General features: G+C 40.8%; 2 protein-coding genes across 2 annotated transcripts; one reads left to right on the plus strand and one right to left on the minus strand.

The window, feature by feature from the left end:
* Positions 1-700: 700 nt before the first annotated feature.
* On the minus strand, positions 701-6959 carry LOC104449611 (RNA-binding protein 2). Its single transcript, XM_010063831.3, has 6 exons — positions 6592-6959; positions 2749-2885; positions 2361-2655; positions 2175-2236; positions 2004-2085; positions 701-1285 (listed from the first exon to the last, which is right to left on the minus strand). Exons 1-6 carry the CDS (start codon positions 6668-6670, stop codon positions 1182-1184), a joined length of 759 nt encoding a protein of 252 aa, XP_010062133.2. The 5' UTR covers positions 6671-6959; the 3' UTR covers positions 701-1181.
* A 2357-nt stretch (positions 6960-9316) lies between these two features.
* Positions 9317-17710, plus strand: LOC104449612 (PH, RCC1 and FYVE domains-containing protein 1). Its single transcript, XM_010063832.3, has 9 exons — positions 9317-9915; positions 11611-11697; positions 12443-12532; positions 12686-12772; positions 12886-13005; positions 13337-15439; positions 15525-15671; positions 16004-16557; positions 17175-17710. The coding sequence occupies exons 1-9, from the start codon at positions 9868-9870 to the stop codon at positions 17326-17328; spliced, it is 3390 nt and encodes a 1129-aa protein (XP_010062134.2). The 5' UTR covers positions 9317-9867; the 3' UTR covers positions 17329-17710.
* Positions 17711-23594: the final 5884 nt, after the last annotated feature.

Consider the following 23594-nt stretch of genomic DNA (forward strand, 5'->3'; position numbering starts at 1 on the left):
CGGTTCGTCTTTCTACCTAAACCTTTATAATGTCGACGTTGACAATTCTGGCCAAGGAAAATTCAAGTGGCGCCCACGTGCCTTCTTCGTTAGAAAGGCTGGCTCCTCAATCCATCCCAGTGAACGACCACTTTCTCATGGGTGGCTTCTTCATGTCTGCACAAAACTAAAGCTAGAGAAGAATTCCAGTGCGCTTTATTTGGTCAGGAGGGGTTTAGGTGAGAATCATCGAATGATGAGGAGAAAGCATACTCGGATGTGGGCAAGGCCACTGCATATCATTGAGATTGACACCCTTCTTCCGTAAGAATGAAAGTCTACCCGTAATTTCGTCCGCAAAGGGAGGAAGTGGACTCCCCCCGACATCCTATGGATTAACACGACGCAAGGAAGGGAATGAACACGATTATCAGGATGCCGCACCAGATATGCAAGATTGATCTCGACGTTTTGGAGGAACGAGGTAATGATGATGATGAATTCAGCTTCAAGAAAACCATCGGATGAGGATGACCGAAGCGGGCATGAATATGCTACCGCTAAACCAAATGTCATGAAAATGAATACCGCAAAATTATACACCCGAGATGACCCAGGTCTCTCTTTCCATCGTCAACTCACGGCAAAATTGTGAGGGCAATCTTTATGTAAGTTTGATAATAATATCAGAAAGAGAAGCTAAAACAAAAACAAGACCGGGTAAACAAGGCTTGCCTGCACTGGTCCCAGCATCATCTCCGAAATCATTCACAAGGATTCAGACAGTAACATAAAATTAACGTGTGCTGCGACAAATCAAAATTGGGTTCTCTCCCACCATTTCCTCAATAGAACTTAAGAAATATCCAGAAAATAAAAATGCTACCAGAGGAAGAGTCAAATTTAGAAAGCTTTCAATCTAAAGACAATTATACAACACTACCCCTTCATAGAATGATGAGATTAACAGTCATAGTCAGCCGTATCTCACATACTCATTCGGCATCACCACTACAATCTTGACAGCATCCCGTAGATATATCCTGCACCTCAAGCACTCATTAAGGGAAGAAGAGAGCAATCTGATTAGCACATAGACCAACGTGCTGAACCATGGAAATGCAAACCCCAGCGCAAGAGCAAACTTGATGGGTACCAGTAAAGTGCAGAAGACCACACCCCATCAAACTTGGTCTCACCCATCACCTCCTCCCACGTGGTCCAGCACCTGACCTTGGCCCTGGGTACCGAGAAAATTGCAGACGCAGGTAAGCGGAATCTGGATCATGCTCGTCCATTTTGTAGCCTGAGAAAACAATCAACCAAATACTCATGTCATTTCACAAGTGTAAAATGTTTCTTAAGAAAAAGACATTTGCAGAGGTACTTTAAATAGAAATATAACAATTGAGAAAATATGTAATCACTAACGAGGTGTTTAATTGATAGGAAGGGGCAATTTTCTTTGTCCCATGTTTAGTGGTGTTCTTTCAAGATAAAATGGCACATCCCAATGGGATTATCACATCATCTGAAAGAACAGTGACCCCTCCCCCTAGTGTAAGTAATCCCCACTCCATCGCCACACTATTCATACATATTATTGTGGTGTACTTCTAAAATCTCTTGTCATTCACTTCAAAGATAATCTGGAATTTAATTCAAGTCCAGTCTTCCTATTCTATTCCCCCATTCATACAAAGATGCCAAACTAACCTTTCCAAAGCCATGGACAGCAAATATCATACTAAAAATGGTCCCTCTTCCCAACACCACTACCAAACACAAACTCCAGTGGTTAGGAAGGGAAGAACAGATCATGAAAAATAGAATGCAAAGTGAAATCTTCAGTAAAAAGCAGAGTCATGTCTCAACAAAAAAATAAATAAAAAATAGCACTAAGTATGCCAGATATTATTTTACTTAAATTTCTTTGTCTCTTTCTATTCCTTTGTTTTGTGTGCTTTCTTTACCTTTTTTTCATATCCAAAAAACAGAGGAAGAGCTTAAAAGTAGTTTATCACCTTGCAAGGCACTCAAAGCAGTGGCTGCACAAGCTGGATTTACAAAATCCACAAAACAAAGGATTAGAGGATCTCCTCCACGCTGCAATGCAAGTTCCAAAGTAACATAAGAAAAAGTCAGAATAGCACAGAAAATATAAAGAAATACTGAATAAGTTAAGTTGGACTTACATGCTTCGACTCCTTAATCACAAGTCTCACTTCTTTATACCCCACAAAAGGCCGAAATATATCTAAAGGTGAATTAAGAAATTTGAAAAAGCAAAGACTTGTTATCTAACTTCCAATTGGGTTGAAAATTTCACAAAAGGACGATATATTCCCAACTACAACCACTGTTAGACATCAAAAGGATACGAGCAACCTCCCTCTTTGTACTGTCAGGAGGAAGTCCTTCAACATACAGAGTGCTGGAAGCATCTGGAGGCAAAGGAACCGTTTCACGGCCTGGCCTTCCCATGGCTTCCATTGGGTGTGGACCACCAAAACCAGCATTTCGACCATTTGGTGCCATTTCCGGAGTGATAGGCCCAGGACGGCTCATCATAGAAGGATCAGCAACCGGAGCACCTGGCATTCCACCACCAATTGTTCGTACCATTCCAACGCTGCCATATGCACTAGCTTCTCCAGGAGTGTGCGAAGACATTTGCTTCAAAAGTATTTAGATAACGCCCTTAGCAAACCCAATGTAAATAGACCAGAAAAAACATAACCATGACAAGTTCATGATAGGGAGGCCTACTGAGCTCTGGAGATATCGGTCATATGCTGATCCTATTGTCTTGGTGTCCTTCACAGCCCGAGGTCCATTAGGATCATCATCACGTTGTAGATAGTTTTGCATCTCAGGACCAGCAGGCATGCCTGGAGGAGGGATATCTGATCACAAAAAGAAATTTTACTTTTGGTTTGCTCATACAGAAATAAAGAAAAAAATTTTTTAATAACTTTTTTGTATATCTAGCTTACAAATCAAACAACTATCGAACTGCACTATAAAATTCTGGCAAGGAAACAAGCTGATATGGTCAGGTGCAAAGTGGCACAGTCTAACAGTTGAAGTGGATGAACAGATGCTACTGAAGCGAGAGGATGTGCATAAACATGTACACTGACCCCTCTTGTTTATATTACCCCCATTTATCCTTTGATATACTGTATCTTCCTTAAGAACAATTTCGAACAGAGTTTTCAAAGCAAATTCATACTGGGGGAGACGAGCGACAAGCTTGGCATTGCCAACCGCATTAGATGAATGCCTAAAAGATGCACACTTATGCTTGCCAGATTAGGAGTAAGATCAACTTGTAAAGTAGACATTGCTCTATTTTCTTGAATCAAACTATCATGGAATATTAGCTCATTTAGTGCTGAAAGTAAAGATATGAGACATTGATGACCAACTAGAGGTCTACATGACAACATGCTACAAAGCCCCAACTCATCACAAAAACCATCAAACCAGAATGCATGAGGAATCGTAGCAAAGTGTAAATTGCCAAATAAAACGGGTACTGCAGTCTTCAATAAAACTCAGGTCATCATTCATTAGTGATTATAACAAGTGTAATAAGAGACAACAATAGATCATGCAGTGTACATAGCTACCCCAATGTCGCTGTTTGATCCACTCAAATGTTTTAAAATTTGAAACTAGGAAGATGTTTCAAAATTTAATCAAAGGGAAAAAAAGCAAAAACATAAGATTAGCAAGTTATCATCAAACCTGCCAGAGTGCATACAGATTGTACTGCCATTCCTAATTGACGTCATGCATGCTACATTTGAAAAGAAGACATTTTACCATCAATGAACTAATCCAGCTTTGTGAATCCTTCAAGGATGAACTAATTACTCACTTTTCTCACTTCCTTGTATCTCTCTGTTTCTCTCATTTTTGGATTAAAAAAACTGCATAAGCTGTCCTTATGGAGCCATCTCAGGATTTTGTGTGCACATAAAAATACAATAGCGTTGACACTTAAAGAAGAAAGGTATCAAAATGTCCAAGATTCCAACTAATCAACCAATTATACAAACAGACCAATAACCATAGTGGCATAATTCATCAACTAGCAATGCATCTTTCATTAATGATCACTTGAGCAAGATGGAGAGGAGATACATTGAGTGGGAGAGGGAAGGAGAAACCCTTATTAGTCAGAGACAGTACGAGCATCCCAAGTGTTGAAAAATATTTATGAGAATTAGTCAGCATTTTTGTTAAGAGTCTCTTACGCTCTATGAATAGAGCCTTCTTATATCTCTTTTATTCGATTATGCAGCTTTTCAGTATTTTTTCTCTCCCTTTCTGTTGAAGATCCTAGGATATTTAGATGGTATCAAAGCCACCAAGAGAGAAGGACCCCAATCACAACCCTAGTTTTATCTTTCTTCATGCCATCAATCTTATATCAAAAACAGGAAAAAGAAAAGGGTTTTTTGTTGTCTTCTCTATCAAGTCAGCAAGCAGGCCAGCTATTGTCTTTTCTGAGCTTTGTCATCTCAATCATTGTCTCTGTTGCAACCACCATGTTCTTTGTTCCCTTCCCATCACCGGCGACATCAGCATCTTCTTCTCTGTCAACCCATTGAGCTTCCTTCCAATCTTTGCTCATTGCTAGGGGGAGTTGTGCCTTGCTGTCTCACAAGCTGAGAACCATAGTAGCAAGCTGTCCTTCATTCCTCCATTAGTCGAAAGTCCTATTAGGGTCTGCCCAATTCGCTCAGTTGTCACCCTCAAGAACAGCCACACCTACTTGTCTTCAAAAGCAGCATCATCATTCTCTGCCTGTAGATATACTCCAGTTGTCTTCGAGCACAGCACCATCCTTAGTCAACATTGTTCCTTGGCCATCGTTCTCTGTCATCTTCATCAAGCCAGTTCTGAGGCTAAGTTCTCTGTTCATCTATTTTCTTCTTTGTTGATTGTGAAGTGTGAAATTGTCCAAAGTCAAACTCTGTACTCATCTCTATATCTTGATGGTGGCCAGCACCAGCCAAGTCCCTCTATTCTCCATTCCAGGGTTCTGTCAACTCTTCTATACCAGCAGCTGTTTTCAACTCCTTCGTTATCCTCTGATGTTTTCCCCTTTTTTGGTCGAATTTCACAAATTTGGTTTGGTTTGATTTGTGTGCTCATTGTTTCCTTAACATAAATTTCTCACTTATTAGAGAAAAAAAAAAGTCAAAGAAAAAGGGCCCTATCCAGCAGCAACTCATCCTTAACAGAATCACCTATTTTAGGTCTTCTGAAATTTCAAAACCTGATGTGGATTTATCCAATGCTAGACTCACTTTTGATTGCGAGTTTCATCGATGAGCAAAGTCACCAGGAGTCCAGCATACTTCCATTGAGCAGCCAAAACAAATATGCCAGGGAATGATGCAGTTTACGTTGCCATGATTGATAGTGTCCAGTTCTCACATGTTTTGCCGTGGTTGTGTGAGAAAGATAAAGGTTTCAATTTTCTAATCTCGGTTTGTTTCTTTAAAGCTTTAGTCAAGATAGGTGTTACTGTAAGTTATTCAATTTGACGTATAAGGTGCAAGTTACGAAGTCGTCACTGTCTTAAATCTGGTCTAATTATGCACATCCCTTGTCTAGTGTAAGGTCCAACTTACATAATGCTTTAGTTTCAGACTATGAAAGAAACTTGCACCTGTCATAAGCAAGCTGGATGCTCCAGCTTAAGGCAGAGTGTTGAAGTATATTTATGGATATCAATCACTATGTAGTAGGTGTCATAAATAGTAGTAGGTGTCATAAATAAGGAAATTATGGTTTTGTTAGCGTCTCTGATGCTCAACATATAGAGTCATCTAGTGTAATCTTTTGTTAAGTTTATGAGTAAAGATATAACTTTTGAGTATTTTATCTCTTGCTCTCTCTTGAAGAACCTCAAATATTTACACAAAGTTTTGTCAAGTGAAAATAAATCAAACAACAAGCATAGAATTATTATGGAAAAAACTACCACATGGATGAAATTGATGGTATGAGGTGATATGCATCATGACCATTCGTAATATGGCCGATTACCTACAATTCTAGCACAAACTGGCATGTCTAAAAAAAAAAAGTGAATGCAGGGCCTTTCATAGCTGTGCATGTAAGACACTGCCAAAAGAGCGCATTACCGCAAGATTTTGTGCAATTCACTATTAGAGTTATTTTACTGCGACAGATCCAGAGCACAAATTAGCCATGGGAAGCTAAACCAACATAAGAAGACGAAATACCACAAAGCACTGCCTTTCCGCCCACAAATTGACAACTTTTTGCAATGCCCAGTAATTATATTTCACTGCCCAGACTCCAGACAGAACCGCCACTCGCAAACAATCAAGAAACACAAAGCAAGGCCAAGTTCCAGGCGAACGACACCGAAAGTCCGGAGACTACTCGGTGCAGAGCAAATTCCGCAAAGAGCCACTGGACTAATACGAGAAACACAGCATTCCCCGAAATCGCAAAACCATTCGATCGAGCATAGCCACGCGCGATAAAAGCTCGAAAAAAAATCCCTAAAACAACAGCAACAACGCAGCGGCGAACGAAACACGCGGGAACTGGAGGGGTTACCGTATTCGAGACGGGGCCGCTTGAGCAGTCCAGGAGAAGGGACCACGGGCTGCTGCCGGTTCCAGTAATTGTCCCCCATCCTCCGAATCTCAGCAGAGAACGACCGAACGAGAGCAGCGGACGACGGCGGGGCCGGAGAGAATCCGCGACGGCGAACGGCGGAGGAAATCGAGGAGGGAGGGAGGGAGGGAGGGAGGGGGAGAGAGAGAGCGACGGGGGAGGAGGAGCGGGGAGATCTGCTGTCGCTCGCGCGAGCTCGGGGATTGGGCTCGAGTTAAAACCCTAGGTCGCGAGCTTCTGAGGGAAAACGCTGCTGTTGCTGCTGCGACTGTTTTGCCCTCATGATTTTTTTCCCCCTTTCGATTTCCCGAGCTGGGGAAGGACGCAGCGCCGATGGATTATAACGGGGGATCCACTGCGGGAGGCCGCACCGTAGGGACGGACGGGACGGGCCTGCCTCGGTCGGGCCCAATCGCGGCGGCCACAGGGACGCGAGATCGAGGCCCGGCCCGGCCCGGACCGGACCGTCGTGGCCGGCCTCGCTAGTAGATGAGATGGCCCGTTGGGCCCCACCAGGCCCAGTCTAGCCACGAGATCCGGAGCCCCGTTTGAGCCGACCCGAGCCGGGGGGGACACGAGCCCGCCAGCATGAGCTCAATGGAGAAATTCCGACATCGAATCCGGGCGGGCCGGGGTGAGATCGGGCTTTAGGACGAGGGCGGTGAATCCGCATTCCCCACGGTTCCGTGCTTGCTCTCGGAGACGGACGATTCGAAGGGAATGAAAGAGCAAACGACGGGGGGGCGCATGGATGCCGGGGGTGCTGCGTCTTAAAGCGACATTCTTTGGCCTCGATTGACCCACGCTCTTTGTTTTGTCTTTTGATGCAAAACTGCGAATTGCCCAACAACGTGAGACTTTTTGTCTTGGGTCGCGCCACCAACGTGGGGCTCTCTCTCCCGCCCCGGAACTCGCAATGGAAACCCAAAAACCAAAATCCCATCACATCCCCATGTCTCCCGCTTCGCTTCTTCCCGGCGGTCATGAATCCGATGACTGGGCGCCTCACGTTCTTCGGACCGCGTGGGTGCACGGGATCCGAACCGCCTCACTTTTGCCCCCAAAACCACATATTTGGACTACTTTTTTAAAAATCTCAAATTTATATATATCACGAAAAAAATGTATAATGTCTTTACTCTATTTCAGCTTTCCTCTCTTTACCAAAAAAAAAAAAAGTATAACATCATAAATAATTTTCTGAATTTTGGCTTAATGTGCGATGTAATTCACGAACTTTTAAGTTGTTCAATGCCGTCTATAAACTTTAGTCCAATGTATAGTAGGTCCTTAAACTTTTAATCTATTAAATGTGATCCCTAACTTTTGATACATGTTCAAGTTAATCCATAAACTAAATGAAAATGTTCAATGTTGTCATTTTATTAATTCAAGTATATGGACTAAATTAAATATTTTAATATAATTTATGGACTAAATCGAAAATGTTTAAAAAATTCATGGACTACATTTAACAAATTAAAAGTTTAGAGATCGCAGAATAGGTTAAAGTTCAAAGATAACAATAGATAAATTAAAAGTTCAAAGACCATGTTACCTATTGAGCTAAAGTTCATAAACCATTTATATCATTTTTCTTCAAAAAAAATAAATATAGATCTAGTATATTCATGTCATAATTAGCTCAAACTAAGATTTTCTTATCCCAAAAAAAAATCCCAAATCAACCAAATCTTCAATTGAAATATATATTGAAATTCACTGATTTTGCACTTTAAAAGCGCCTCCAAGTTTCAAAGATCTATTACAATACCTAATTTTTCATGAAATGAGAATTAATTTTCGATAAATGTAACATTGATAATGCGAAAATTGGCCCGGAAAGAGCAGTTCGAGATTTTTAACAGTATATGTGTGTGTATATACGTGTATGTATATATATATATATATATATATATATATATATATTTTTTTTTTTGGTGTGTTGGACTTTTAATGGTCTTTGACTTTGGATATATTAATCAAATTAAATGGAGAATGACGCCGGGAAGGGAGAATGTATTACGCTGTACGCGTTTGCGGGCGGGGGCAAAGTACGCTACTACTTCTTCCGCCGCTTCTCTCTGACGAGCACGTCAGGTCAGGGGGGCGTCGGGGGCAGAGGCGTCATTTCGCAGGGACAGCGCTCCCTTTCGCGACTGGTTCTGTCGTGGGCTTCCCGAGCACGGCCCACCCGAGTCACGACGTGCCCCCATTAACGCCAAACGTACGCACCCTCTTTATTACATTGGGAGAATTAAATGTGTATATATGTATATGTGTATGTATGTACGGAGAGGAAAAGGAAATTCAATATTTAATAAGGCTCCGTTAGCACTACAAAAAATAACTGATTTAAAAAATATCTTTTAATAATAATTACTTATAATAATAGTGATAATATTTTTAGATTAATTATTTCAAATGATATATAAGATTATTTTAAAAAAAAAATGTTTACGAATTAATTATTCTTCTAGAAGTGAACGGAATCTAAATTATTTTCCACTTTCTTAAAGGGTTTGATTTGGTTGGGGACTGTGGCAGGGAAATGTCTTCCAGATGGGAATCATTTATTTATTTATTTTCCTTTTTCTCTTTTTTCCCCTTTTTTGGTTGCTTTTTTTCCTCTCTTTCTCTTTCTCGGAAATCTAGCTAGAAGCGATTTCATCTCTCAGCATACTTTTCCCGATTTTCTCTCGCTTTTTTCCTCTCTTTGACCACTTGTACTTCCTTTTACAGTCTTTGAAAAACTCCTCTCTCTCTCCCTCTCTCTCTGCCCCCTCGCCTCCGTCGCGTTCTCCGGCGCCGGAGCTCGAGTCCTTCCCGGCGATCTCGGCCCCCCTGGACGGCGAATTCTCCGGCGGCCGGTGCCGAGCCCGAGGCCGTATTCGCATTCGGAGGCGGGCTCCCGTGCCTGCGGAGTTCGGACCGTGATCATTATTGACTTCGAGAGAGGTCGAGGTGGTTCGATTTTTTCGGGGGAGGGGCGCAGATCTCTTCGCTGGGGGGCGCAGGGCGGGAGCTCTCTCTGGTGTTTTCCGCTGCGGTGCCTGCCGGAAGTTGGGGGGAGATAGAACATTGCATTGGCGGTGGTGGCGTGAAGAGAAGGGGTCGTTGATGGTAGTGTTGACGTCGTCGAGAGGTATATGATGTCCGGGCGTCCGGTGAGAGATCGGAGAGGGCGGTGGATTTCCGGTGAAACTCATACATGGAATGGCAGATCTTGCTAGCTACGGGAATGCCGACCGTGACGTTGAGCAGGTCCTCTCTCTCTCTCTCGCACGCCTCTCTTTCTTTCTGAGATATGCTGGGACGTGCGTCGAGCTGGCAGTCTTTTTCCTTCGCTGTTCCCGTTGAGATGTTTACGTAGTCGATTACGAATTTGAGGCTTTGGGCTGGTAGATTTCATTTAATTCTGGATGTGCTTGCAAGCTCTGGACTTACTGTGGCCCTTGTCCTCAGCTGAGAAAGGCTATACAAGTACAGATTGTATTGAATAGAATCTGGTATCTGTGAGAGGTGGATATCTTCACTGATTATTGACTGGAGCAGCTGCTCCAAACACCAAGGAATTGGAAGATAGGGGAAATGAATATTCTGAGGTGTGGTTACGACTGTAGACCTAGTGAAAGGAAAATGAATTCTGTTCTTCATTCTCAAAAGGCGTAATCAACATTTCATTCTCTTTTATTGTGATAAACAAGAGCCTGAGTCATTTCTCTTTTTCTTTTTATGGTTTTTTCGCGTGGGGGGGGGCAACGGGGGATGGTGAGCGGCAAGGAGCCTCAAAGTTCCTCTGCCTTCTTCGTGGAAGCTTTGAGGCAATTATACTGGTGCCTACATGCTGTCTTGACAAAGCCTCGTATATGCTTGCTGCTAGTCTGTATTGTAACACTTCAACTATGGTTGCTGAGAGAGATGAAAGGGTTTCAACAAAGGGTTCTGCGTGTTTGAGTGCTAGGCTGTGCCAGTTAACACAGTGGACAAAGAGGGTTCACTCTTCGCTACTTCTTTTGCTCTCTGATAAATCCTTAATTTGCAGTGGACTCATGCACTAGGATTGCGAGTGGGATTGAAGTCCTGTTCCTATTGCATTAGCTTATGGGATTGTTACTCTCCCATAGCCTTTTCAATTGTTACGGTCGATCTAAGTTTTCGTTACAAATGCTTGTGATGGAAGATAATATGGCCTTTACCAAATCTTTTTGGAGAGAGATTTTTAGAAACGGATTAATAAACAGTCAGGTTTACAGAAGCTTCTTTACTTAAAGGCAGTTGGCTGGCAAATCAGGAAGGATAGCCCATTATCTGGGATTTTTAATTTTTTAATATGCTTCAATAAATAGTAGGTGGTAAAATAAGATACTCGATAACAACCTATGTCAGAATTAATCAATGATTGATACAGGTTGGAGTAGACATGGAAGCTTAAGTTTGGAAGGGCTAGATAAAAAGTTTAGCAAAATCTAAGCTGAGGGATGGCAACATGTAAATTTACATGCACTTCCATAAACAATAGTGCATTAAGTACCACAAATGGCATAACGCTCTGCTTGAGTCAGTTAGTTCATACAGGCAATTTAATTCCAATAGATTTTACGCAAGCATGTTGGTCATAAATGGGTTATGGGAAAACTACAGAAGTATGATCATTATGCTTGTTTTACTTTAATGCTGTGAATTATTATCGGATCATATTATTAGTCTTTTGATGCATCAAGCTCTCCATGCCTATTTATATTTATGAAGACAATATTTAGATGAAAAATGTTCCTCTGTAATAGGAAACCTAAGCTGCTGTCTATCTTGAAACTTGTTCAGTGATTGTCTGCTGGACATGGATGAAGCCATATGAATGTTCCAGCTTAAATCCAACTAGCTTTTCCAGTTTCCCTTCCAACTGGTTTTATTATTCTCTCTTGCTCAAGCATAAATGACGCTCCCTCCCTTTTGCAGGCATTAATTGCTTTGAAAAAAGGTGCTCAACTGCTGAAGTATGGTCGAAAAGGAAAGCCTAAATTCTGCCCATTCAGACTATCTAGTGTGAGTGTTACTAATAAATCTATTAATGTAGTCCATTGTAAGCTTTTAAAAGATTATTCAGATGATGTTTTTTCACAAACGCAACAGTTATCGAGAGAGACCTAGGGGAGAAAGTTCCTTACAAATGAATCTGGTTTTCCTTCAATTAAATGCATGGGTGATTTAAACCATTGAATGATACATTGCTTCTTTATTGGTTTTCCTTTGCTGCAGAGAGGAAGAGTCTAAAAATTGATGCATGCAGTCACTTATGTGAATAATTTGACTGTATTATTGAATGAAACTAGAGGATTTCATTCTTTACAAGATAATGCTGTTACATGTAATTGCTTATCTCTAGCAGTCTGTCCTATGGTTTCATAACATCATTTGGAGCGATAAAATCTCAGTTGGGCAAACATTTCCCTAGCAGTCTGTCTTATTCTATTTGCTAGAAATCTACCTAGCTTTTAGGTAATTCCTAGTTAGGTTTATTCTGCCTTTTTTTTTTTGGAAGATTTTAAAAGTAAATTTGGTTTCCTCTGAAGATTTCTCACAAAGGTTACCCTAGTCTATGAAGCAACATTATGTTTTTGTACATTGAAACTTGAAGATTTTAATCATGGAAAACCAATTTCAGACAGAAGATAAATGAACTGAACAAGCAGATTTTCTGGTGACGCTATTGGTTGGTACCTCAGTGCTATGTTTCCTCGCTAATAGTGTTATGCTACTAACTTGCCCACTGCTTTACTGTGAATTTCAGGATGAATCATCATTGATCTGGGTATCAAGTAGCGGTGAGAAAAGTTTGAAATTAGCATCTGTTTCAAGAATTATTCCTGGACAGAGAACTGTGAGATTCTGTTTCTTGCTTTTGATAACATTTTATTCTCTCCCTGATAATTATGTTCATGTCAGTATTCAGGAAAAGATAGCGTTGCCTTGACTAAATACACTTACCATGTATGCTATCATTAAAGTCTTCAATTTATTCTGTCTATGTCAGGCTGTATTTCGACGTTATCTGCGACCAGAGAAGGACTATTTATCCTTCTCTCTTATTTACAAAAACGGGAAACGGTCGCTTGATCTGGTTAGTGACAGAAACTTGAGATTTTCACTAAGATGCAAAGAACTTTTCTTTATTTTCAATTTGAAGTGAGTTTTGTTTTTGCTTTATGCATGTGAGATTTAAATTTTCTCCAGATCTGCAAGGACAAAGTTGAGGCTGAGGTGTGGATTGCAGGCCTCAAAGCGCTGATCTCCACTGGTCAGGGAGGACGCTCAAAAATTGATGGACGGGGTGATGGCAGTCTCTATCTTGATGTAATTCCTCCTATCTGGAAATTCATTTGAATGTCACTTTTTCTTAAAATCTTTCCTGCTTTGGCCAATGGTTATGTTAACTACAAATATGCTTATCAGTGAGAACTAGCAATGTTTTTATACAGCATCTGGTGATAGGTACATAATATTTGTTACAATGCAAAGAACAGGGATTAATTGCATGTGGGATAAGTGGTTTTGCCATGTTGATAGGTATTTTATTCTGCTGTGAGACATAAGTGACTGTCTATGGGTGGAAGTCTGTTTTAGGACACGAGTGGTTGTCAATGCTTTTTGTCAATGACATATTTTTTGCTCTTAACTATTTCAGGACAGTAGAGATTTGACATCAAATAGTCAGAGTGACAGTTCTGCCAGTGCTACACAAGATATCAGTTCTCCTGATGTTTCTTTGAGTTCAAATCCAAATTCTTCTCCAAAGACTTTCCATACCGAGAATTCTTTCCATTTTGACCGATCACATGTAGCATCAGACAACACAAACATGCAAGTAAAAGGATCTAATTCAGATGTTTTTCGAGTTAGTGTTTCTAGTGCACCCAGCACATCAAGTCATGGTTCTGCACCTGATGATTGTGATGCTTTAGGTGATGTGTACATTTGGGGTGAGGTGATATGTGATAGCATTGTCAGGGTGGATGCCAGTAAAAATTCTAGTTTTGTGACGACGAGAGCAGATGTACTTGTGCCCCGTCCTTTAGAATCTAATGTTGTTCTGGATGTACATCACATAGCTAGTGGTGTTCGACACGCTGCTTTGGTTACGAAGCAAGGTGAATTGTTTACATGGGGTGAAGAATCAGGGGGGCGGCTTGGCCATGGCGTTGGGAGGGATGTGACACATCCTCGTTTAGTTGAATCTCTGGCTTTTGCTAATGTTGACTTTGTTGCCTGTGGTGAGTTCCACAGCTGTGCTGTGACAGTGACTGGGGAACTTTATACGTGGGGTGATGGCACACATAATGCTGGGCTTCTTGGTCATGGTACAGATGTTAGCCACTGGATACCCAAAAGGGTCTCGGGTCCTCTTGAGGGACTTCAAGTTGCTTCAGTAACTTGTGGGCCCTGGCACACCGCACTGATAACATCAAGTGGACAGCTTTTTACCTTTGGTGATGGGACTTTCGGTGCTTTGGGTCACGGGGACCGGGAGAATGTCTCATATCCTAGAGAAGTAGAATCTCTTGGAGGGTTGAGGACAATTGCTGTTGCTTGTGGGGTGTGGCATACTGCTGCTGTTGTGGAGGTTATCGTCACACAGTCTAGTGCCGCTGTTTCTTCAGGGAAATTATTCACTTGGGGCGATGGAGATAAAAATCGCCTAGGACATGGAGACAAGGAGCCACGGCTCAAACCCACATGTGTGCCGGCTCTTATAGACTACAATTTTTACAAAATTGCTTGCGGGCATAGTATTACTGTTGGATTAGCTACATCAGGGCATGTTTTCACCATGGGTAGTACCGTTTGTGGTCAGCTTGGGAATCCTCAGTCTGATGGGAAGGTACCAAGCATAGTAGAGGACAAGCTCCTTGGGGAAACTGTTGAAGAAATTGCCTGTGGTTCATACCACGTGGCTGTGTTAACAGCAAGGAATGAAGTTTATACATGGGGCAAGGGTGCTAATGGGAGGTTGGGCCATGGAGATCTCGAGGATCGGAAAACACCAACTCTAGTTGAAGCTTTGAAGGACAGGCATGTGAAGTATATATCTTGTGGTTCAAACTATACAGCAGCTATATGTCTTCACAAATGGGTTTCTGGTGCTGAGCAGTCTCAGTGTGCTGCTTGTAGGCAGGCTTTTGGATTTACTCGGAAAAGGCACAATTGCTATAATTGTGGGCTTGTGCATTGCCATTCATGCAGTTCTAGAAAAGCTTTTAGAGCAGCCTTGGCGCCCAATCCTAGCAAACCATATCGTGTGTGTGACTCATGTTACGCTAAGCTGAGTAAGGTATTGGAAGGCAGTGTCAATAATCGAAGGAATTCTGTGCCTCGCTTATCAGGTGAAAACAAGGACCGATTAGACAAGGCTGATTTAAGATTGTCAAAGGCAAGTGTGCCTTCTAATATGGACTTGATTAAGCAGTTGGACAGTAAAGCTGCTAAACAAGGAAGAAAGGCTGACACCTTTTCCTTGGTTCATTCCACACAAGCTCCCCCATTTTTGCAGCTAAGAGATGCTGTTTTGTCTACAGCAACTGAACTGCGACGCTCTGCTCCAAAACCAGTTCATACTCCGTCTGGAGTTAGTTCTAGGTCGGTGTCACCTTTCTCTAGGAGGCCTAGTCCACCTCGTTCTGCTACACCTGTTCCAACAACATCAGGACTATCCTTCTCCAAAAGCATAACAGACAGTCTGAAGAAGACAAATGAGCTTTTAAACCAAGAAGTTATTAAGTTGCGTTCTCAGGTATGTCAACTCCATATTGTTATGTCCTTGGATAAATATCCTAGAAAGAAACTAGGAGTCTTACAGCTCTAGTGGATCTGGTTAGGTTGAGAGTCTCAGACAAAGATGTGAACATCAGGAGTTAGAGCTGCAAAGATCAACTAAGAAAGCCCAAGAAGCAATGTCACTGGCTACAGAAGAATCAGCTAAATCCAGAGCTGCAAAAGAAGTTATTAAGTCACTCACAGCGCAGGTTTCTTTCTCATCTCTGCATTGCATGTCCATTGTCTGGCACCAGGTCCACTCTTTTAGATATGAATTTGTTATGACACTAGCATCTGATAATATTCTGATAGAGAAATTTTCAGTAAAAAAGTCCTGAAGAAGTTTATCAATAACAATGGCTTTCTATGATCTTGAATCTTGATTCTTTATTTTACCTCCTCTTTCAAATATGTAACTCTTTGTTTCATTCATGAGCATGTGCTGCAAATTCAGGTGCCTTTTCTTCCTCAACAAAGGCCCTTAGTTTTTAAGTTTTCACTTTTGGACTTACAGTTATTAAGAATTGTCTCCTTTTGTCAGCTGAAGGAAATGGCTGAACGACTTCCGCCAGGTGTTTATGATGCAGAGAGTGTGATACAGACATGCCTGCCAAATGGATTGGAATTTAATGGCTTTTGCCATCCTGATGCAAATAGCGAATGTCATTCCAGATCAGATTCATTTATCTCCTCTTTCATGGGTTCATCTGCAGCAAATGATTCTGCTTTAGCCACTGGAATTCAAAATCTTAGTCGATCTCCTGGAACTTTATTTCCAGCCAGTGAAACCAATATGCACCAACAGAATCAGAGCTCTCTGGCCTCCAGTAAGACAGATGATCCCCATGATGTCAGGCTTCCTAATGGCGAACAAGGAAATCAAGCAACTAACGGTAATGGCACAGAGGTGTTTCATGGTGGAGAGTCTCGGCCCTCACAAAGCGGAGAGAGTGGGATTGGTTCCGAGAACTCTGCATTGACCAGTAACATTGTTCAAGTTGAGGCTGAATGGATTGAACAGTATGAGCCCGGTGTGTATATAACCCTAGTGGCCTTGCGCGATGGAACTAGAGATCTTAAGAGAGTGCGGTTCAGGTAATAAGCTGATTTCTTTGTCTCGTTATTTAAATATTAAACTGGTTTGATTAGTTGATCTTTGAGACGGTCCTGAGCCAGGAGATGCTTTGATTAGTCATAAGAATGTGTTCTGACGCATTCTGTCCTAGTTTCTGCGTAAGTTTATTTTTCTCATTAGCCAAAATGAATATTTTCTTTGTTTGATTGGCACTTTGTCCTTGTATCATATACTACTTGACCTGTCTATCAATGGCTGCGCTAACTGGGTTGGCTGCGGGAGTTTTTGTTCCTGCGCTAACTGGGTTGGCTGCGGGAGTTTTTGTTCCCTGATGCCATCTTTTTTTTTTTCATAAGTAATATGCAGCATTGCCTCCTGAAAAACGTTTCATTTCATCTAGGCACCATATCCTGTGGGCATTGTGCTTTATTACTGGACTGAGTTTGTCCTAAAGAAAACAGGAACCTAGGACATGTCTATTCTACATAGTGACATTTATATCACTTGATGGAAGTGCACAATTTAATTTATAAAAGTGCAGCATTTGGCATTGCCGGTTTCCTTATTTTCATGATGTGCCTATTTGGTTCATCTGTCTTCCACGTTTATGGCAATTAATTTGAGAGTGCATTTGCAGCCGGAGAAGATTTGGGGAGCATCAGGCGGAGACTTGGTGGTCAGAGAATCGTGAGAAGGTCTATGAAAAGTACAATGTCCGTGTGTCGGAGAGGTCCTCGGCTTCTAGTCAGGCTGCTCGTAGATCTGAAGGATCCATGACACCGACTTGTTGAAGTTGCCCTTACTGCAACAACGGAACTGCCAAATGAGTTCGATTTTGTTGCTTCATGGTTCGAAGGCCATGACATTCTCGGTATGAAGGGAAGAAGACATCTTTTCTTTTCCCTTTTCAAGAGACCGAACTGCCACAATTTTGCCCCTGGCAACCATCTCCTCCCTTTTCTTCCCTCCTGTTCTTTATTTACTTTTATTTATTCTTGGGTGCCTGCCCAATTTATAGATGTATGATGAATTGTAGTGTATATAATATCAACTGCGAGGCAGCAAGAAAGTTTTTTGCTCCTTGTCCAGTGGATCTTTCTTCTTTTTTAACTTTGCCTCGATCTACATGTAGAGAGTATCAGTTGAGAATGAGATCAGCCAACTTGCGGTTTATATCTTGAGCAAAAATTTTGGCTGTCTTCATAAATCCAATTGTAATCATGGCCAACACAAGACATTTGCGCGAGGTTCAAACCTCCTCGTGCCTGAGTTTGAGATCGTACAATTGAATAGAGAGTGGTTCAGCTTGATGCGTACTGCGTTGGTAATGTTCGTAAGCGAAGTCCTCCCCATTCGCCGATCTAAATGTTCATGACAAGGTGCTCTTTTCTTCTGTGTCTATTTTGTTCTTTTTGGTGGATCTGATCCAATCCTTCCGTCATCATCTTAGTGCGGTTCATCGGCTTGACCATTTTTTAGGTTTACCAAACTTGACAATCGCGCGGATGCTCCACTTTATCAGGTGAAATTTCTGATAAATTATGCCCCCACATTCCATGCCTACTCTTTTTAAAATGGGAGAGAGCTTACACAAAGTCAAAAAAGAGCAAGTGACCGGTTGTTTTTGACAACTTCTCTGACCTGAGTTTCAACGAGATTTGACATGGATCGTTTCTCTTTCTAAGTCGATCAACTCTGACATTTTGCAGCCATCAGAAGTCTCGACGTTGGATGGATTCTGGAGGGAAAGGGCCCGTTTCTCACAGGTTAGTGCGACTTAACTGTCATATCCCCTTCATTTTTGGCGTGATTCTAATTTACGAATCATCTTTCGACAACCATTTTGGTTAGTAAAGGAGATTATACAAAGATGAGATCACATGGCTTTCAAAAATAAGCAATCATGGGTATCTCTAGGGAAAAATTATCCAAAAACCCTAGATCTATTGTTTGGTGGCTAATTTAGTGCTAAACTTTTCGGTTGCACAAATTCAGTTTTAAACCTTATAACTATTTAAGTTCAATTTTAAACATCTTTGTGATTTGTCAATTTAGTTCCAAACATTTTAATGATTTGCCAATATAGTCATTTGGTGATTTTCAACCAAAATTACTTGGAATGACTAAATTGACAAATCGTTAAAAGATTTAGAACTAAATTAAATAAAAAATTAAGACATTTAGGATAATTGAAAGGTTTAAGATTGTATTAGCCGTCATACAACATGTTTTAGGATTAAAATTGTACAATTAAAAGGTTTAGAACTGAATTAATTGTTTATACAATAGGTTTTAGACTTTTTGGACAAGTATTTTAAATCTCTAACGTCCCCTTCCACAAGCCAAAAAAGAATAAAATTCCGCAAAGAATGCACTCGAATTTGAACAATGGCAAAGAAAAACAAGCATCACACGCAAACTGAGGCAATAGATGACGCACGAAGGATTCAGACTTCATGCTGATACTGTATTAAAATAGACAAACTGAAGCCTGAATATATGTGCAGCTGTGTAATGCTCGAGTTACAGGTGAAAGAAATTATTAATAAGCATGCTATTTGTACACATTACAAGTCCGTTACTTAAAAATTAGTAATTTGATTTGGACTTTCTAACAAATACCAATTGATATGCGACAATGTTCAACATTCACATCTGAAAAATAGCAATATCGGTGCTTCAAGGTCAAATCTTGTTGCAAATCAGTTTGGCCGTTACATCGTCGTCTACTTTTATAACATATACTTTGAAAAACATACAACTAATGCTTTGAACTTTTGGAGTCCAAGAAACAATAGAAAAAAAAAAGAGGAAGTAATAAAGTGCAGTTTATTTTGAAACCTCAAAGTATAAACTGTGGGATTTTGAACTAACGTAAAGTGTATGTTTGAGACTAAAAAATGTAAATTGAAAATTGAAGGGAAGGTAAGGATTATTTCTAAATCCCCAAGCTTGCATAGTTGGATGGGTTGCCAGGACTAGGGGCTTTCCAACTTAGGAATTGGAGTAATCCATTCCCATCATATTAACTGCGCACATACTGCCCTAAGTTAAGGCTATTTGCACAAGCCAAACACAAGCTTAATCAATTCATGAGACTTCCACGGTATTTCATGACCATCTAGATATTTGGATTTTCACTCTTGTGCCCTTGAATTATCAAAAAGGAGGATTGTTTCTGTAATTTCTAATTTTGTTGTTTTCATTTGTAAAAGTTATGACACTCTGGATAGATGTATTCGACAATAAGCAGATATGAGAGGATAGATGAAAGAAATTAAAATAACAAGTTTAAAATTGAACCGGTGACTGATATTTCGAGTATATTATGCTTAGAAACCTAATATTAGCACCAAATCATTCTATGGGCTTTGACAAAAATTTGTCCTTCTAATATAAGTACTTGGTAGACCAATGGATTACAAAGAAGGTCTTCCTCGTATCCAAAATAATCTTTGCGATAGTTGCGAAGTTGAAGCAAATATTGATCTATCAAATCCTTCCACCTCCTTATCAACCCAATGGAACTGGGAACAATTTGGGTTTGTATTGTGAAGAATCAATAATTTGAAAAACTATTTTCTTAGAAATTATCATTTGTTCCGCTTATTTCAATCAATTATAAAAAAAAAAATAAAAAAAATTCATCGTAAACAAAAATGTTTAGGCAGAAAGATTAATTCTTGAAGTTAAAAAAGGAGAGAGAGATGATTATTTGCATGGTTTTGGTTCGGCGGGCAGCACGGAGGCGGTTATACGTCAAAATCACTAATACGATGGTTTGTGTCGACATACAACGACTAGTAGCAACACGATGGTAGACAGAATTAGAACTTTGAAAAGAAAATCTTGAAGACAGATAACATAAACATCCTCGCGAGCCCTGTCGAGAAAACTTGTAACACAAATCAAGCCTATCAAGAACATGTTAATTGCAAGATGGATCTTCTGAAAACATGTACATCACGACATATCGAATAGCACTACTTGAGGCAGATTAGGATTCTGCTCATTTTCAAAACGCGTTGCCTAGACCGGGACAATTGAAGAAGCAATCTGACATTTCGTTTCGTCATCGTCATTTCTATTACAATAATCTGAATTTCCGACGTGCACAAAACATCCAACTTATGTAAACTGAGGAGAACCTTGTATATGTTCCAAGGCCAGACTGAGTTTTTTTCTTAGTTCCACCTTCATATGCATGACGATACTTGAAGATGTAGCTTGGAAATTAGCTGAAGTCCCCGTATATGGCGAAGTTTCATTCTGCCAGCTATGAACTGATGAGACAGGTCTTTCCAAAAGACAAAGCATATCGAGGGAAAGATCACCTCTCCGTATATGCTTCGATTACTATAAGAACTTGCCCACCTTAATGAACATGGTCAATGAGATGTTTAAGTTGAGACAACTAATATGAAAAGGGAGCCTTTGCGGAGCTGCATAGCAATGTTTATGTTCACCTCTGTGTACAAACTTGTCATCTAAGCTACATATGTTTCCACTGCACACGTTGAAAAGTTCATGTGCTGTAGATTAAAAGGAAAGAGCAAAATCAAGTCCTTTTTCACCATGAAATGGACGAAGATCGACAAGAGAGAAGCGCGACTTGGAGTAACTCCTTTAACCCTTGATCTCTCTTGCGCAGTCGATGAATACTGAGGAATGACGATCCCTCGGAACCGGCATCTGGCCATTCGGGTTCATGGCGAGAAGTAGGTCGCCAGCTTCTGCGGGCCGAGGGAATTGTGCTCCTTTGAAGGACCAGAGGGTGGGACTTGAGTTCCCTTTGGAAGACACCCGGTGAAGCGATGAGGTGAGAATGACTTCTGCTTGGGATGCTTTGTCTTCAGCTTGTAGTCTTGAATGGTTCTAGATCCATGAGCTTCACAAATAATCAATGCGAAAATCAGAAGCGAGAAGCCTGCAATGTAACTGAATTTTCTCCTACCCATCTTAACGAATGGGATGACGATGGTGTTTATTTGAGAGAGAGAGAGAGAGAAAGAGAGAGAGAGAGAGGATAAGCTAGAAAGATCGATCAAGCACATATATATAGAAAGACTTGGTACCCATTTTAATATGAATAGCCTAGTAAAGTTACATATAAAATATATTTTCTTTGATGTGCCGACGGTAGATGATGGGATTGGTCCACAAGCGGCCTCTTTTCTTTTGAAGTTTGGTTCTACGAATAAGGTAATTCCGGGTTCTTTACGCCACCTGTATGTCTCCGCATCAAAAGTAAATTTCCTAGGCACAAAAGTCTTAAGCTGACAAGCTGATGAAGTAACCCTTGCTTTGGTTCATGAGTAGATCGTGCTCCTTTACCGTATCCATTCAAAATATGTCGTTTTATATCGTACATTGATTTCGTAAATCAACCTTCGCGTCTCTAACATTACCCGAGGCGCTAAAAAAGGCTTCTACAAAAGAAAATGCAGTGTACATACTCATATTCACACCACAATCCTGTCCACCAATCAGCCATGAAAACATGGTGTGGTGTTCTTCTCTTCCTACGTTGTTGGGTTTCTTGAACATGAAGTCTCTCTCTCTCTCTCTCTCTCTCTCTCTCTCTCTCTCTCTCTCTCTCTGAGTAAATGCAGGTAGCAATGTGGGAACGTGGGGAAGTAAATGCGGGGTCGTGTTTCCCGATTCAATTGCGAGGGCAGCTCCTGTTGTTGTTGACCAACAGGAGTAGGATGAACCGGCCGCTTGCTGTTCTATCTTTAGAAAAATATAAAACGAAGGTACGAAAGGACTCATCAACTGGCACATCATAATAATTGAAATGGGCAAAACACTAGGGCAAACCCCACGCAGGATCGGCAGGGGCTTTGAGCGGGTCTTCAGGAGGTGTGTCTGTGGAGGCCGGTGTCATGCAAAAGATACAGCATGTGGGGGTTAAAAAACCTGAAAAGGGGCATAAATAACAATTAAAGACTTGATGGATGGAAAGTATTCTTGTCGAGTATGTTTTGCCCAAAAAAAGAAAAAAAGAAAAAAAATTCTTTAAAAAGTACCCAAATTGATATTAAATCAACCGAGCGATTGACAATTCGGTTCTACATTTCTAAAGGGTATATAGAATAATCTTCGATGGTCTTCCACAATCTTCGAAATCAAGTTTCACTCTTGAGATTTTCGAATTCCCTTGGAATTCGGCTTCTAAGCTGACTTTTATAGCGGACAGAGTTGTGGTACTTGTAGGCCACTCCAAAGCCGGGGGATACCTTCTGTTGTTTGAACAAATGGATTAATAAATATCAGGGAGCAAAGAGCTAGAGTGAGCATGGTCTAGGTTGTAACAGTTCGGCACCTAATTTAAGGATCAACTCGCATAGTACTATTCTCCAATTTTTTATATTGAGAACCGACCCTACTGAGCCTAGGACTGAGATTTGGTTCAATTCCAAAATCAAACAAACTTTATTTCATTTTTTATATTCTTTGAAAGGGCAAATATACTATTTTTTAATGCGACATTTAGAATCCAAATTATAAATATCGGTACATATAAAACACAAATATAAAATAAGGTAACAATAAAGGTTTCACACTTGCTAAAAGCAACAAACAATGAGAGGCCAAAGGTGAGTAGCGAAGCGAGTGAATCTAGGTGAGCAAGGAGAGCAGAGAGGGGTTTTATTTTTTGGGTTGAATTAAGGTTGAGTTTCTTCCTACTTTCTAATTTACATGACAAACTAAACTGCGTAAGAAAAAGGAAAACAAAGGAGGAGGTGCTAAGGTATAAAGTAAACAAAAGCATAAATCTGGATTTGATTAACTCTAAACTCTTAGAATTAAGGGCCGAGTCTCACAGTGCAGGGTCTAAGGATCTCAGGATCAAGAACTAACACAATCTCCTTAGAAATTAGATTAAGACCGGTTGAGTTGGGCTAATTCAAGATTGACCCCTAGATCAATGCTCACACCTATGAAGAGCATGAAATGCTCGCAAATTTTAGAGAAAGAAATTATGCCTCGACGCAATTCTCTCTCCCGGGGTTGCTGATCAAACGTGAGACTACTCCACCGTGAGACTACTCCC

This window comes from Eucalyptus grandis, chromosome 6 (assembly GCF_016545825.1).
Source record: "Eucalyptus grandis isolate ANBG69807.140 chromosome 6, ASM1654582v1, whole genome shotgun sequence".
NCBI classification, from domain to species: Eukaryota; Viridiplantae; Streptophyta; class Magnoliopsida; order Myrtales; family Myrtaceae; genus Eucalyptus; species Eucalyptus grandis.